Source organism: Zalophus californianus, chromosome 10 (genome assembly GCF_009762305.2).
Source record: "Zalophus californianus isolate mZalCal1 chromosome 10, mZalCal1.pri.v2, whole genome shotgun sequence".
Classification (NCBI taxonomy): Eukaryota; Metazoa; Chordata; class Mammalia; order Carnivora; family Otariidae; genus Zalophus; species Zalophus californianus.
In genome coordinates this window covers 90705474-90722789 of record NC_045604.1, presented here as the reverse complement: position 1 = coordinate 90722789, position 17316 = coordinate 90705474, and the positions used below count along the sequence as shown (strand labels likewise).

Genomic DNA, 17316 nt, shown 5'->3' with positions numbered 1-17316 from the left:
TTATTATTCCCATTTTACAGATGAGGAGACTGAGACCTATAGAGGTCAAATTATTTGCCTCAAATTGCATTATCAAGAAGCACAGAACCAGGCTTCAAACTCAGGTAGTCTGTGTCACACCACCATGCTAATGAGTTGCACTGGGAGATCTCCAAGAGTACACTGTGTTATTTGAACTTGCTTCTATAGGTCTGACTCCTGGTTTAATTCTGCTACTATACGTTGCCAATTTTTTTTTAATCTGTTTGCAGTTTCACCTGAGCTTAGAATTTATCACTCAGAAACCACAGTGATCATTACCTATAACTGAAATTAGGTCAACCAGGTTCAGATACAAATCCCCTATATTTACTAATTAAAATAACTGCTGAATACATTTACTAATTTATTTTTTAGAGGTGCTCATTGGTTAATTACTACAGGGCACATCTACTGAATATATTGGGGAATACTTGCACTATTCTCTGACACTCTACAAGACATTAAGAAGTATTAAAAAAAGTCCATGAAAACACATGATTTAGTTCTTTTTAGACTATTATCTCTTCAAGGAGACGACAGTGACCCACAGTGACCGGCACATTTTGTGCCCTCCACAGATCCAAGTCCCTTTTTCAATGGGTTCCCTTTACATTATATTTTGTCACTGAAAAGAGAACATGAAAATGTTGTAATCTGTAGCTGATAAGAAAATTGCAACAAAAGGTACCCTTGCTTAGAGTTCTAGAGAGGGAAGTGATCCAGTCAAGATTTGGGGCTTGTGCACAGAGCTATGACCCAAGTTAGACACCTGAACTCTTGGTCAGGAGGACAGTGAGCAGAGGTCAGTACAGGGGTGTCATTAATGTATCTTTGGAATATCACTGACTGCATTTGAAAGTCACGTTAGAAAGGATATTGGCTGGTTTTGGGCTTCTCGTGTTATCTGTGCCTCTTCCCCTCTCCATTATGGATAACTGAGGTTTTTAATTGAGGTTTTAATAAACAGTAGTGACATTCTAGTAGATGAAGGAAGGGGGCAGTCCCCGAGGGCAATCTGAACTTCTGCTTAGTATATTTACTCTTGCTGTTTTCCTTCCTCCTCATTTGTAATTCAGGAGGCTCTCTGAGAAGAGAGAGAGACAGCGAGGCTTGAGGCTTCTTTGATGGATCGAAGGATCACGAGCTGGGATACCAAGTTCTATGAAAAGGTCTGCTATTGAATTTGCTCTACCTTTAGGCAAATCATTTGATTGTGTTGTGCTTTGGTGTCTTCCTGTGCTTGCTAAGTGTAAATAACATGTATTTGACTATTTTGTGATTATTATAGAGTCTTTTAAATGTGTGGGTGATTTATTTTTCCAGGCCAGCTGCTCAGGTATAAAACGAAAATCTGCTCCTTTGAGATGCTAGGCTCCATGGCCGTCAACGGACCTCCAAATCCTTGAGTGCAGCAGCTGTCTAGTTGCTTCTTGTTCATCTGACACAGTTTGTAGTCTCTAAGCTGTGGCTCCTCAGGTTTACTCTATAGTTGGGGGGCATACCTTTCTGACTCCTTTGTTTTCAGGAATGAAATATGTCACTTTACATACTCTTGCTGCTTTCACCCTCCTCCCCACCCCACCCCCTCTAAAAATATGAAGGGTTTCTTTTGGCACAGACAGAGCTGCTTTATCTGACACTGATTTCAAGAGATAGAGGGAAAGGTGACCTGGTAAACAAACTGAATTCTTCGGACTGGCTCATATAGTTTTGATGACGAGGGCCAGGACCACTAGAGGTTTGAACTAGATTTAGGAAGGTTCTTGCTCTTTGCAGTTTTGGCAGGAAGCAGTTAGGGAGTATACTGAAAAGAGAGAACACAAAGTATCCTCCCCCTTTCCCCGCCCCGTGTTTTTGTTAGTTATATAGCCTACCTCACATTAGGCAACAAGACATCCCTGTTAACCTAAAAGTGCTGAGCTGAGGTTCTTAAGAAGCTACTAAAAATGTTTGTGGGTAAAGGACGATTTTGTTCCTCATCAGTGGATCACCATACCACTGTTTCACAAATGACAATCTCTGAAGAGCAATATTGGAGTAAACGGAAAGGCTTGTTTCTTTGGAACTAAAATAAATGTATTTACATTATTTCTAGTGCAGTGAAATTAAAAGCAGTTTCTAAACAAACCTGGAAAGGTGTTGAAGCTAGAGAACCTGTGAAATATGTTACTCCTTAGTTGTAGCTTGGTTGTAGCAGCAGGAAGAACTTCAGACACAGGAACACAGGGTAACCCTTCAGTTCTGAAACGTTGCTAAGTCTCCTCGTGCTATAAATGATCAAAGAAACATCCGGCTAAATGACTGCTTCCAGAGCTGAGTTTGCTTTAAGAGTGTTGGGTCCAACTTCCGCCTGTTCAAGGAAACTAGCAGCAAGGGACTCTGATTTGTGTGTGTGTGTGTGTCGGGGGGCTGGTCTTCATTCTTGGGCAGGGTCGTCAGTACCTCAAAATATTACTTGCCGGTGTCCCAGCTGCAGTAGCTTCCAACAAAGGCAGAGCTTTCACTGATGCCTCTTAGAAACATGTAGCCAGCAACTTGCCAGGCTCGGGGAACAGGACTGGGAGGAGGGGAGAGTTTGGTGATATCCTTCCCCCGCCCCCACGCCAGATTCCTGACTGCTTTGTAGCTCCTCCGGAGCAGGGTGGAGGCCGTAGGGGTGGGGGTCTGGCTCGTCGGCTCTAAATGTAAATAGGAAACCACGCAGCCGAGCCAGTGACAGTTAAGAACTGGCAGCGTCCGTCCCAGGCAAGGTGTTGGTCTGACAGTATGGACGTACGAACGGCAGGAGACTCCCCTCTCCTCACCCCCGGGTCGATCTGCACAACCAGGTGGAAGTCCTGCCGGGGCCGGGGGGTGGGGGGATGAAGCACCCAGACGCAACGACTAAAGCGAGGAATGACCAGAAGTCCTAAGGGCACCACTTTGGAGAGACCGGAAGGTTTCAGGAACTACCTTCTGAAGTATCGCCCCTACTCTAAGAAAATTAAAATCATCTCCGCCATTACATGGAGCCCCGGCCCAGACGGAAGGTGTGGACGCGCGCCGGCCGAATGCGCGCTCCCTTTGTCCCGCCTCCCGGCCGGCGGCTCAATCAACCGGGGAGCGCGCCCCGGTCTCTCTTACGTGCTCCGGGTGGAAACTGGCGCCGGCGGCGGCGGCGTTCCGCGGGCGGAAAGGAAGGGGGAGGCGGGAAGGCTGTGCGCCGCCCGCTCCTCCCCACCCCCCGCCTTGGCCCTGAAGGGGCTGGATGGGCAAGTTGGGCGCGATGGCTCGAGCCCGGGCGGTGGCGGCGGCGGCCGGAGGCGGCGGCGCCTCCTCCTTCTCGCCCCGGCGCCGGCGGTGATCCGAACGAGCGGCCGCGGCCCCCGATGAGACTGTTCGTGGGCTGGCTGTGCCTGAGCCTGGCGTCCGTGTGGCTGGCGCGGAGGATGTGGACGCTGCGGAGCCCGCTCACCCGCTCCCTGTACGTGAACATGACGAGCGGCCCCGGCGGGCCGGCTGCGGCCGCGGGCGGCAGGAAGGAGAACCACCAGGTACGCGGCCGGCCGGGATCGGGCCCGGGCCGGGCGGGGGCGTGGCAGCCGGGCCTTCCCGCGCTCGGCCCCGCTATTGTGCGGGGCGCCGCGGCGAGAGAGGGCCCCCCCGGGCCGTCGCCCCCCGCCGCCTCGGCCCTTCAGAAAGTTTTCCCGACGTCTTCCCGGCCGGGCGCTGCGGCCGCCACCCCCGGGCGCTCGGCCCAGGGCCCCGCGGCGCCTTTTGTTCCCGGGCGCGGGCGGAGAACGGCCTCCCGGTTCCTCCCGGGGCCCGAGGGTGGGCCCCGGAGCCCCGCATTGTTCCCGGCTCCCGGGCGGTGATCGCAAGCGCCCGGCCGCAGGGCGCAGGAACTTTGGGGCGGGCGCGTGGCCGCGGGCATCCATCTGGCCCCGGGGCCTGCGGTGTAAACGACCAGACCGAGCCCATTACCCTGGACTGCCTTTATAACTCCCGGGAATCAAAGCGAAAAGCCGGTCCCTCTTTTTGTCTGGTCGAATCTCTGAGCATACAAAGGGCCATAAAGAAATTTAACCATGCATCGTGAGCCATTTAACTCTCTGGGCTTATTCGGGTGACATTTTCCCTCGGCAGTTAAAAAAAAATGTGTTTGACAGGTCCTCACACTCCCATCCTCCTGCACCTTCCCCCTCCGGCCTAAGAGAGATCTCCTTTCAACTTCGGTGTTGGTTATCTGACCGGAAAGATGTGGTTAGGAAAGAAGATGATGCAAGCTTTTCCTGGAAGGGTTTTTTAAAAAACAGAATTAGGCAGGAGTGAATTCCTTTCAGAGTTGCGGATCGTGAACCGTGCGAGGTGACCGGTTAGGTCGTCTTTTCATTAGCTGAGTTTTGTGCCACTTAACAGAAGTATTTGCTGGTCAACTGCAGAATTAGGAGTGATATTTCATTTTTGACTGTAATGTAGTTTGTGGTTAACCTTGAATTCATTGAAAGGAGGCTTTCGAACTCTGCCGGAGTGTTGGCTTATAATTGCTAGCATTTATAGTGCATTTTGCCTTTCCAGAGAGCAGTAAGCGATTATTCCCCATTTTGTGTCTCATCGTTTTCATAGATTTCTCATTTTCCTATGTTAGGTTTCTTACTATGCCAGGCGTTCAGAGAGTTTACACTGGGGTGGATTCCGTGTATTCTAATGAAAGTAAAGAATTATCTAAGGACATAAAGCAATTCATTAAGAAAAGTAGTGTTTAGTTTTTATCTAGTAATTACTGATCGTGGCCCCTTTTCTATTTTTAAAGGAAATCATACATTTCCATGAAATTTTTTGTGATCCCACAGCTATTGTAATTTGTTAGGTAATCATGCCTATGATATTGTTAGGAGTGTACTTAAAGTCAGTAGGTGATCCTAAGTTGTAAAACCACATTCTTTGCAACGGGTTAATTACTTAACACTAATCATTCTCAGAGAAAACCCTAAAGTACTGCAGTGATAATGTACAGTTACCAGAATGTCACATAGCCATATGGAATATGGATGGTGGTGTAAAACAATGAATTAGAAACGTCATTTTCAATAATTGGTAGAAATAAGGTTCTGGGTAGGATAAAAAGGACGCAGATTTCCACTGTTGTGGAATTACGGTTGAGTCTCTTAGCTGTAGGTATTGATGACTCCTGATTATGTATACTATAACACACTTGATATGTTTTCACTGCTTATGGAGGAATTGGTTATATTTTAAAAATTGAAAAGCTGTTTAAGTAGTTTGGTTTTTTTGGAATAGGTAGACTATAGACAGTGCCTCACATTATCTCCTAACAGGAGGTACTTTCTAATTTGTACCTTTTTAAAACTGAATCAGTTAGGTTCTGAGGAAAACTGATACTGGTTTCAGATATCTCCTTTACTTTGTTACACTTCTGAGCTACTCAGGTATGTGTGTACACAGGTGTGTTTTAACCAGTTGGACTAACAGTTTGGCAGCTATGTTCTCCAAGGTGAAGACTAATCTGGTACTTTCTGAATATTTAGGGGGGGATTGGCCCTTTTCCTTAGAGTGATCAATCCAGAGGTTATTTTGAGGTGATGCATTGACATTATGAAAATATTGCCCGTGAATAAAGATGAAAATGAACAAAAGAAACTGTGTAGAAACCACAGTGAGATAAAGTAAAAGAGGGGACTGTCCCCTCTGCAGAATGCTGCGTTGATGATTTATATTCCAGGATCCTAGGTTTGCCTTATAAACTTTCTGACTTGTGAAGTAACTTAACTCTAACATTCTTTCCCTCTTCAAATTTATAGTTTCATGCAAGGTTTTCTGGTGTTCATTTGGGTGTGTGGGTTCCATAGCCAGCCACATCTGGTTCTTTTGGATTTGCATGAAAGTGGGGTTATGGATTTAATTGAACCGTACTTAGCACAAGTTTTCTTTATGGTTATTTTATGAAGAAATTATGGTGGAGGATTCTCTGGTTAAAAGAGAGATCTTGGGAAATGTTTATCATTAAAAATTATTTATTTACTATCGCCTAGAGATGAGATGCAAGGCTCCTTTGAGCTAAAGTCGCTCTAAAATTGTAGGAGCAGCACCATTTTAATAACTTGGTTGGGTGTGCTAGCTTCAAAACTGGGATTATTTTTCATTTTGGGCAAGGGAGAAGCAAGGAAGGGCTTCTCTTAAAGCCAGGATATGGCTTGCAGGCCAAATTGGGCTCACTGACTTGTTACAGCCTATGAAGTCAGATTAGTTTTACATTTTTAAATGGTCGCAGAAAATATATAATATTTTTGTAACATGTGAACATTTCTTATATGAAATTCAGATTCCAGTGTCTACAAATAAAGTTTTGTTGGCATAGAGCCACCACATTCGTTTACTTGTCTGCAAGTACTTCATGCTGCAGCAGCTGAATAGCGTGGTTGGTACTTTATGACCTACAAGTGGCCCCTTCTAGAAAATGAGTTTTCCCCAAAGAAACTTTCCAGCTTCCTTCATCAGGAGCACATTTCTTAATCACAGGTTGCACAGTGGATGGTTTGACTCATTGGGAAGAAATAGAGCCAGGCAGTGAGAAACTAGATATGTCACTTTTCGGTATTGGCAGGCTTGGAACTTGAAGATAGCAACAACAAAAACTTTGGATCTAGTGTTTTTGATGCATTGTACCTACTGCTTAAAGTTAATGCAACTATTATGGAGCTACTGAAACTTGAAAGGACTCTAAGGCCCTGCTAACTAGGTTCTTGATAATAAGTCATTCAATAGTTTCTGAGTCGATGGAGCAAAAAAGAATTGTTATGGGACTCTGTGGAACCAGGCCAAGACAGTTTCTTCAGGTGATGTACTGTAAGGATTTTTAAGAGCACAGGTAACATTGGTTATCTGGAATTAGTAAGGTGTAACTTAAAATTGGAAGTTTGTGTGTATCTGCCTTATTTTTTCACCTTTTTAAAAAAGTTCAGAACTGTGTTATGTTACAAGCAGGGATTTAAGATAATTGAAACGATTTTTTTTTTCCAAATAAAAAAAATACTTGGACATCACAGCCATAGGTCAAAGGTTGTGCTGTGGACAGATTCGACCTCCTGTCCCCTCTTCATTTACTTGTGGAGGCTGACCAAAGTCAGGCATGAGTTAACAATGCTCAGGGGCAGTTGCCAGCTAGCCAGATGGACACTGGTGGATTTGTGTCCTCTCCTGAACTGCCTTCCAGAACCTGGAGGCCTTTGTAGCCGAATACCAAAGAGATTTTGTAAAGAGTTTCTTTCCTTATAATCTGTGTTGAAACCCTGTATAAGTGTTTGCTTCAATTTCACGGAACACTAGGATCTCTCTCTTCTGCTGGATATACCAGAGGCCTTTATGTTCCCCTTTGAAGGTATTTGAGGGCACCCTGGTAATTGCCAGTAAAAGACAGTTGTTCAGACCTTCTGAAGCTTTGGTAAAATCTTAGGATTATAAAATTCTAGCAGTGAGTGAGTATTTGAAATGAAAATTGCCAATAATTTATTTATTAAATCAGAGCTGAAACAACTTAATCTAATCCATATGAATTGTTTCCCTACATGGACGTGAGGGTGCCCTGTCATTCACATCTCACATAAAGAGGTTGAAAATCTCACATAAAGAGGTTGTTGGTTTAGGTTTGTGTCATTTGTGGAAAAATAAAGAATGGTTTGAAGATTTACTCTTATGCTGTGCTTAGATACAAGAAAGTGTCAGTGATTGAATGTCTGGACTGATAGGACTCATTGCAAAACTTAGAATGTGATTTTTGAAGCCTTAGCTGTGAGGTCAATGTCGTCAGGCCTGGTCTGACCACCCCCTGTAGTAGAAAAGATTCTGTGTTCATGGATCCCATCAGTGGAGCCTTTCCAATTGTTTTTAGTGGTACTAAATGCCTCAGGTCTTTGGTTACTCATTCCTTTTGAGAATGGCTGGGTGCCCAGACCTACAGTGTGGCTTTTAGGCATTCCCTTGAACTTCAGTTCTCTGACTGGCTTTTGTGGGCCTTGGACAGGAAGGGGAAGGAAATCAAGTTATTGTGCTTCTATTGTGTGCCAGACGCTTTAATGTATCATCCTCTCTCATCCTCGTAACAACTCCCAGAGGTAGGTGCTACACCCCCTTTTTTGATAGAAGAGTGAGCCTAAGAGAGAGAAAATTTGCTCGGGAGACAGTTGGTAGGTGGCAATTTGGGTTTTGACCCCAGCTCTGTCTGGTTTCAAGGCCCAAGCTTTCCCCACCTTTTCATGATGTCTCTCCTAGGAAACTTTGTGTTGTCAGAGGGTCTGTGAAAGTAGGGTGCCTCCTTAATAGGTAACTGCCTCCACTCTAGTGGACCTCTGTGTAGACACTGAAGCTATGTAACTATACAAAAACACCAGTTGGAGTTTTGCAGCTTGTGAGTTAGACAGGGATGGGACAACCGTTCCAAGTTTGGGCCTTCATCCAGTTTGTGCATGCTTTGGTCAAGCTTAATGTTGGGGAAAAAAAATCTTACCTATGGTGTCTTTTTTTCTGACACCAACTAATTCTCTGGCACTGGCTGGGTGTCCTACAATTCATTTCTTTTCTGACACAACCCAGAATTAACATCCGTCCAGAAGTTTAAGGGCTCCATCCTAGAAGACTGCCCTCCTTTCAGATGCCAGCTGCAAGTTGTGGGTGCACAGACTACCTACCCATGCTTCTGCCCAACTTTGTTACAAATTCTGAGGTTCTTACAACCCTCCATCAGGTTAGATAATTTGCTAGAATGACCCAGAACTTAGGAAAATACTTTACACGTTTACTGGTTTATTATAAATTATAGGCTGCAATTCAGGAAGAGCCAAATGGATGAGATGCATAGGGCAAAGTATGGGGGCGGGTGGACGGTGGCACAGAGCTTCCGTGTCCTCTCCAGGTGAGCCACCCTCCCTCCCAGCACATCAGTGTGTTCAGCAACGTGGAAGCTCCCAGAACCCTGTAGTTTAGCAGTTTTATGAAGGTTTCATTACCTAGGCATGACTGATTAAATCATTGACGTTGGTGATTGAACTCAATCTCTGGCTCCTCTCCCTTCCCTACAGATTGGCGGTGGGGCTGAAAGTTCCAGTAGTACCCCCCCCCCCATCGTATTAGCATGCAAAATATTCTCTTATCACTCAGGAGATTCCCCAAGGGTTTTAGGAGCTCTGCCTGGATCTAGGGGTTAAAGACCAAATATTTATTTTTTTATTATACCATATTACCTAAAATCAGGACGTTGGCTTTTTAAAATAATTTTCTAATTCCAATTCTACTACTGTGCTCAAGTCCTTTGTATTTTGGAAGAAAAGACTATTATATAGCAGACGCTTGACTATTGAGGAACTCAAAAAGAAATTCAGAAAAACTTCTAATTGTGTCCCTCGGTCTGATAAGCAAATATAATCTTATAGGAAAATTGCATTTATGCTTTGAAGGAATGATTCATCCACCAAGGTTATATAAAGATTAGGAGATGTTCAGGGGCTTAATCTGTAAGACCTGACCTAATACCTTATTATTTTGATTAGTGAATACTGTCACATACACGTTAAGAACTCACGTCTACCTGATTTGGCTGTTTATGTGTCTAATTTTTAGTATCTTTATAGTCTGCTGCAAGTAGGGATAACATTGCTATTTACTGTAATTTTTAGAAGATGTCTTGGTTAGTTATCACATTCTACTTTGTACTTGGCATCAGTAGATGACTGCGTGGCATAACTTGGTTTGATTAGAATTTGTTATTTAAAAGATTTCCTTACTTATTTGGATTGAAGAAAATTCAAGTAAGCTTTAAAGGAGGTTGCTAAGATGACATTTTTCCAGACACCAGTCTCCAGCTGAGGAGGCCAGCCTACTGTAAGTAGGATGGGAACACAGTCCTTCCAATGTGAACATTTAACAAGCTGGTGCTTTGTTCTTGCCTGCGCACCTTGGTCTCTGTCGTCTTTGAGGAGCACACATTCAAAGAACTCACCTGCTTGAAAGTGCATGGGAGCCTACAGACAGGCCACCAGTGCTGTGAGCTCGTTACAGCTTTTCATTTAAGCTGGATTGTCTGGAGAGAGGAACTCCGGGGGACCGCCAAATGGTTGCAGGGGCTCCTGCATTGATTTTCTATCAGCTATCTAATCTTAGAGCAAGGGATTGCTTATTTAAGGCCTGAAGGTCCTGGCCAAGATCATAATCCCATTATGATTCTCTCGGTTCCCTTGGTTTCTGATTTTTTTCTCCTCTGGAGTGTAAGTTCCTGGAGGCTAGTTCATCTTTATTTTCCCTGGATCACTGTTAAGCTGTGATAATTAGGAAACACTAATGAAATTTTCTGGGTTGGCCCATGTAGTCATTCTCAAGCAGTAGTGATTTTGCCTCCCAGGGGATGGATGTTTGGCAGTGTCTAGGATGTTTTCGGTTGTCATGACTGGTGGGGAGTGCACCTGGCATCTGATGGGTAGAGGCTAGGAATGCTGCTAAATATCCTATCATGCATTGGACAGATGCTGTAACAAAAGGATTATCTGGTCCCAAATGTCAGTAATGCTGAGGCTGAGAAACCCTGTAATTTAGTTGCTATCTAGATCAGATTATCTTTTCTCTAAACACACCCAGTCCAGTTTAGTTAGACAGAATGGTCCTGCTTTCTTTTCTGAAAATGAATCTCAGACACACTGGATAGACTAAAGAGAAGCTTCTTTGAAGGAAACTTTTATAAAACAACACGCACCTAGAATAGGAACCCGAATCAGCTGGAAGTGCTTAGAAACCCCAGGCTTCCCGTTTATCCAGAAGTTGTGAGGTGGTAAATGAAATGTGAAGCACTTGGCCAGGTGCCTGGCACAAGGTAGGTGTTCAGTCAGTGTTGTCCTTTGTTGCTTGCTTGGGATGATGCAATTTTGTGGTGAGTGGGTAGGTTTAACCACTGTTTGCAGAAGTGGGTTTAAGCAAGGCCTTTCAGGGACACCTGGCTGGCTCAGTCAGTGGAGCATATGACTCTTGATCTTGGGATCATGAGTTCAAGCCCCACATTGGGTGTAGAGATTACTTAAATAAAGTAAAATAATAAAATAACTTAAGAAAAGCAAGACCTTTCAAAAACCTTGAAGTTTTAGAAATTGACAGAAACCCAGTGACAGCTATCTCTGTGGCTGTCCTTATATCCCCTCTAGGATTTTGCTAGAACCTCCAAATTCTGTGAGGCTGCCTGTGATTTTTTTTTTTTTAAGATTTATTTATTTGTTTAGAGAGCGAGAGAGTGCGCGTGAGCAGGGGGAGGGGCGGAGGGGCGGAGGGAGAGGGAGAGAGAAGCGGACTCCCTGCTGAGCACGGAGCCCAACCAGCGCTCCATCTCAGGACCCTGAGATCATGGCCTGAGCCAAAATCGAGAGTCAGACACTTAACCCACTGAGCCACGCCCTTAGACTGCCTGTGATTTTAACAATGATTGATTTGACGAACATTTATTGTTCATTGTATCTGTGCCAGGCACTGAAGTCAGTCATTGTCCCTACCTTTATGAAACTTTGTCTCCCTGGGAGGATAGACACTGAAAATACAATTATGTACAGTTACTCAATTCAGTGGTCATAAATGTTGCTGAGGAGATATATGGTATATAGGAGAGGGTATTCGAATGGGGGGGGGGGGACACTGCCTAGTCTGCAAGTTCAAGGCAAACATACTTGAAGAAATATTTAGGCTTAGGTCGAATTAACCAGGTGAAGAGAAAGTGGGTTGCGGTGATGCGGGAAATGCAGGGGACAAAGCAAACACCATGTGAGACAGCCATGAGAAAGGAGCCTTCCAGAAAAAGAGAGGGGTGCAGTGTTGTGACATAGCAAATGACCAGGGGTTATGGGTGGCAGACAGTGTTAGGAGGTAAGGCTGTGGACACAAAATGGACAAACTGTGTAGGGCCTGGGAAGCCATATTGAGCATTTTGGGTATTAACTTTAGACTTATGTGAAGCAGGGTTGTGATGTGATCAGATTTGCATTTAAAAATTTGCATTTTTAAAGAGGTTTGCCGGGTCACTTAAATTTTCAAACCACTTTTAATTTCTGGAAGATAAAAATGCCAGAAGTATGTGTATGTAAAAAAAACACCTTTATTGAGATATAATTCACATACCATAAAATTCATCCTTTTAAAATGCACAGCTCGGTGGTGTTTAGTGTTTTCACAGATTTGTGCAGCCATCACCACTCTAATTTCAGAGCATTTTTTTCACTCCAGAGAGAAACCCCGTATCCATTAGTAGACACTCCCTCTTGCCAACTACAATCTACTTCCTGTCTCTGGATCTACCTATTGGACACTTTATGAGAGTGATTATGAGAGTGAAATCGTATTATTTGTGGCCGTTTGTGACTGGCTTCTTTCCCTTAGCATAATGTTTTCAGAGTTCATCTATGTTGTCACATTAATCAGTACTTCACTGCTTTTTATGGTTGAATAATCCCTATTCTGTTGTATGGATCAGTCATACCTTGTTTATCCATCAGTTGATGGGTATTTGGGTTGTTTCCACTTTTTGGTAATTACGAATAATGCTGCTTTTGGAGTTGACTTTTGTATCCTGCAGATGGTCAGGAGGAACACGGATTTCAACCTTTATCTTTAAGGAGGAGGGCTTTACTCCTTTTATTCTGTAGCACATTCTGTTCAGTAAGCAGTTTCTTTTCTTTTTTTAAGATTTTATTTATTTGAGAGAGAGAGAGAGAGAGTGAGGGAGAGCAGGAGCAGGGAGGAAAAGCAGGCTCCCCGCTGAGCAGGGAGCCCGACACCGGGCTTGATCCCAGGACGCTGGGATCATGACCTGAGCCGCTGGCAGGTACTTAACTGACTGAGCCACCCAGGCGCCCCAGCAGTTTCTTTTCTGAAACCTTGTTTGGCTATAAAGGTTCAACCACATGTGTTAATGTCAACAAATTGAGAGAAATGCTGTTAAGAACTTGAGTTTTCCTCTTGGTACTTGAAAGCAATATTTGCAGTTAATGATGCCAAGTCTTGCTTAGTTCTGGAAGTCAGAGTCCATTGTTGTTCCAGTTGTCCATTTACAAGTGGATGCCAAGGGAATTCTTAGCTCCTCTGTTTCACTTGAATGGCTTCTTGTCTGCGTTAATAGAATGTACCTGATTGCCTACTACCAAGGTGATGGCTTTCATCTTGATTAGTCATTTCAGAGAATAAAAAATAAATAAAAGTCAGAGTGGCCTCAGTATTACAGAGTTCAGAATGTGCACCAGAAGGTCATGAGTATAATAAAAAATGGTTTATGACCTGCACTGGGGCATAACTTCAGGCACAATGAATATTAAGAGTTAGTTAATGATTAAGCAAGAACATTTTCAGACCAAGGAAAGAAGTGTAGACAGTAAATATAAGAAGCTTCAGAGCTTACCATATAGAGTAGAAAAAATGAAAATTGTTTTCAAGTCCAAGCAGTTTTGGTAACAGTGTTTAAATGGTGAATTAACACAAATCAGTCAACAGCTGGGAGATTTGGTATCTAGTTTGGATATAGGGTTTGTAAAAAAGATGAGTTAATCTTTGTGATTTTAATGTGCCTGTTTGCTTGTTTGTATTAGTTTCTACCTGGTTCCTTTCAATGTTAGTGTCAGGAATGTTACCCAGGATTTCATTCAGCATTTAGCAAGCTTTGGCTGACTGTAAAATTGGTCCACCAGTTGTGTAAGCAGTTACGGGACACCTGCTGATAAATGGTCATATTTGTGAGGGGGAAGCAAATTGCTTTTGGCCAATAGACTGTTTACTGGGAAAAATTGATTGTTTCTTAGCAGATAATGGATTAATAATAACTGGTCAACCCTACAGTTTCATCATTGTAATTAATGGCCTACTCTTATTTATCAGACCATGTTAGAGGAATCTCATTGCTGTTATTATAGGATTCTTATGTGTGTCTGGTACTATATTGAGGATTTGGCTGCATTATCTTGTTTAATCCTCTCAATACCCTACTAGGATAGATAGATACCAGTGACATCTCTAGTCTACAGATGAATGAACGAGGCTCAGAGATTAAGTGACTTGTCTGAGTTTACACAGGAATGGCAGAGCCGGGACTTGACCGTGGAGCTGACTCTAAAGCTGGCCTACCCTACAGTCTACCTCCCCCCTTCCCTGGTATGCTAACTCTAAATGAAAATGGAAAACATTTATCGTGGAGGATTACATTTTATCCACGGTTGAGGTTCTTGAATTTTGTTCTCAAAAGTGCGTTCTGGTTAGAGCCTGTTCCTAGATACCTGGTTCTCCAGCATGTAATCACTTTGTCTTCTTGTTGTTGCAGTGTGACCTTAAGTAACTTTTTAATCTTTCTCAAGCACATATTGCCCCTGTTTGTGAGAATGTCATATGACCTCGCTATTTCTATTTTTTTTAAAGATTTTATTTATTTATTTGAAAGAGAGAATGAGAGAGAGCACATGAGAGGGGGGAGGGTCAGAGGGAGAAGCAGACTGCCCGCCGAGCAGGAGCCCGTTGTGGGACTCGATCCCGGGACTCCAGGATCATGACCTGAGCCAGAGGCAGTCGCTTAACCAACTGAGCCACCCAGGTGCCCGACCTCGCTATTTCTAAAGGCCTCTACATAGCCTATAAGAAGAAAGGCAGATTAATCTGGTCACCGGAGTGTTAACTTCTGCTGCTTACTCTGCCATTGATTTGTTTGGTGGTTTTGAATTAAATCACTGCATTATGTGACTGTTTCCTTATCTAAAAACAAAGTTAATAATGCTAGTTTTTGCCTTCTGATGTTGATTTTCAGTGAAGGAGAGGCCAACAGAACTTTCCTAGATCTCAGGGTACTGGGGGTATAGAGACTGAAATATTAGGCCAGGACTCAGAACACCTGGACTATGGCCTGGCTCTGCCTCCTACTAACCTACTAAAGCTGCATGACTCAGAAACCTGTTCAACCTTCCCACACTCCCCCGCAAGACCCCGAATGAGAATTAAGTGAGAAATTATGTATGTAGAAGTATTTTACGCTTTATAGGTCATCTGAGTATAAGAGATGATTATCCTCAAAGTGCCAAGTGCCATGAGATTATAATATTTGGAAATACTAGATTTGATTTAGTCCTCTGGCTTTTGTTTTTGGACTTCTTAGATGACACTTTAGTTGTGTGTTTTCACTTTTTCTTCTTCTTTTTTAGTGGTATGTGTGCAACAGAGAGAAATTATGCGAATCACTCCAGGCTGTCTTTGTTCAGAGCTACCTTGACCAAGGAACGCAGATCTTCTTAAATAACAGCATTGAGAAATCGGGCTGGCTATTTATCCAATTATATCACTCTTTCGTGTCATCCGTTTTTAGCCTGTTTATGTCTAGAACATCTATCAATGGGTAAGTGAATCTTATGTATTTTTTCCTTATCCTTAGATTTATAAAGAGAAAATGAAAGAGAGAAGTTATTTTGTTGAACGTGTTGACTACCTCAGCTATGACACTTCTACTAGTCAGAATCCTTGGTAGTGGGTCCAGTATCTTCAGCCTTCTGCAGTTATGCTTTTTAAATTCACCACAACTTGATAAAGAACCTCGTTAGTCTGTATTTCTACAGTGGGAGTTCTCCTTGGAGCAGTGCTTCTCAGCTTTGATGTGTACAAGAACCAACCTGGAGATCTGGTTAAAATAAAGATTGTGAGTCAGTAGGTATGGGGCCTGAGATTCTGCATTTTTAACGAACTCCCAAGTGATGCCCATAATGCTGCTAGTTCCCTATGGTAGAGAGTAGCAAGAACTAAGTCCTTAACATAAACTGAAGAGTAAAATCTTTGCCTTAAGCACACTTCCTAGGAGCAGGTTTTTTGGGGGGATTTAATTAATCAACACAACATGTGATGGTTTATTTCAAGTGAAGGTTACAAAATCTGTTCTTACATAATGTCTAGGCTCACCAGAATCTTTTAAGCTTACTGTGGAAGTACCTATCTCCAGAGTGATTCTCGCATATAAATCCATGGAAGAAACTTCAGGAATATTTTTTATCTTTCCTTGGCCAAATTTTCAAACATCCCCAAGGCCCAAGAATCTAGAATGCCAAGGAGAAAATCAGTAGGGTTCAGGGTTTACGAAGCCTTGTTGGACTGCTTAAAGCCACTGGTTGGGCCTACTTTTTTTTCCCCTTGAGGTTTGGAGCCAGTTTCTCCTGAATGTCTGGATCCCCAGTCTATCATCTGGTCCTTAAATATGTTTTTAGGCACCACCAGCCATTTCTCAAGATTTCTTCCTTGATTTTCTTCATTGTTTATATGAAGTTGCCTTGTTTGCTTCAGGAAACAGTTGTTATTTTTGTGTAGGTAGTTGAGTTGATACAACTTGGTCTGACATTTTGTTTCTAAAATTGGCTGCTCTGAGGGTCTGTTCTGTACTGTATTATTTTTCTTTGGAAGGGGGACAAGTTACTGTAGCAGTAATTCTTATCCTTTATGGGGTCCTTCACCTCTTTAAAAATGATAAAAGGTAGGAGTCCTCTCTTCAAATAGTATTTACATTCAACATTTCACATAGAATTTTGGGAGATTTCAAACTCTGAACCACCTCTCACCTTCACTCCTACCCCTACCCCCAACTTCCACCCCATTGGATCCTGGTTAAAATTCCCTGATTTGGAATTTCACAGTTTGGTCAAAGAGAGGCAACACATTTAATCAATCCCTTTGGGTTTCCTTATCTATGGCTCTCACCTCCCACTCTCCCAAAACATGTCTTGTCCTGGGTCCTATCTCACCTGAAAGCTTAATTTTGAGCCTGTTGGTACTTTCCATCCATGATAGATTATTACCATGAATGCCCGTCTCTTTCTGAAATAATTACAGGCATACCTCATTTTATTGCACTTCTCTTAATTGCACTTCACAGATACTGCATTTTTTTTATTATTTAATTGGAACCTTGGGATAACCATGCATCACACAAGTCTATCAGTGCCATTTTTCTAGTAGCATTTGCTCATTGTGCATCTGAGTGTCATATTTTGGTGATTCTCACAATATTCAAAAGTTTTCCATTACTATATTATGATAATCTCTGATCAGTGATTATGGCTTGGTGAAAACTCAGCTGATGGCTAGCATTTTTTTTTTTTTAGCAATAAAGTATTTTTTAACTAAGGTATGTACTTTTTTTTTTAGACATAATGCAGTTGCATACTTCATAGACCACAGTATCTTGTAAATGTAACTTGCATATGCACTGGGAAACCAGACAATTTATTTGACTTGCTTTATTGTGATATTTCCTTTATTGAAGTG

The 17316-nt window shown here is 43.0% G+C and overlaps 1 protein-coding gene across 5 annotated transcripts in view; it reads left to right on the top strand.

The window, feature by feature from the left end:
- The first annotated feature begins 1102 nt into the window (after positions 1–1102).
- The window catches only part of METTL9 (methyltransferase like 9), a 46751-nt gene continuing 30537 nt past the window's right edge, over positions 1103–17316 (top strand). For 2 of the 5 annotated variants that reach the window (XM_027610006.2, XM_027610005.2), the window contains exons 1-2: positions 3155–3554; positions 15216–15406. In XM_027610006.2, the coding sequence (XP_027465807.1) occupies positions 3390–3554; positions 15216–15406 (356 nt within the window). In that variant the 5' untranslated portion in view covers positions 3155–3389. Of the gene's footprint in view, positions 1191–3154; positions 3555–15215; positions 15407–17316 lie in introns of those variants that run through there. The other 3 variants (XM_027610009.1, XM_027610004.2, XM_027610003.2) reach the window with 3 other exon arrangements.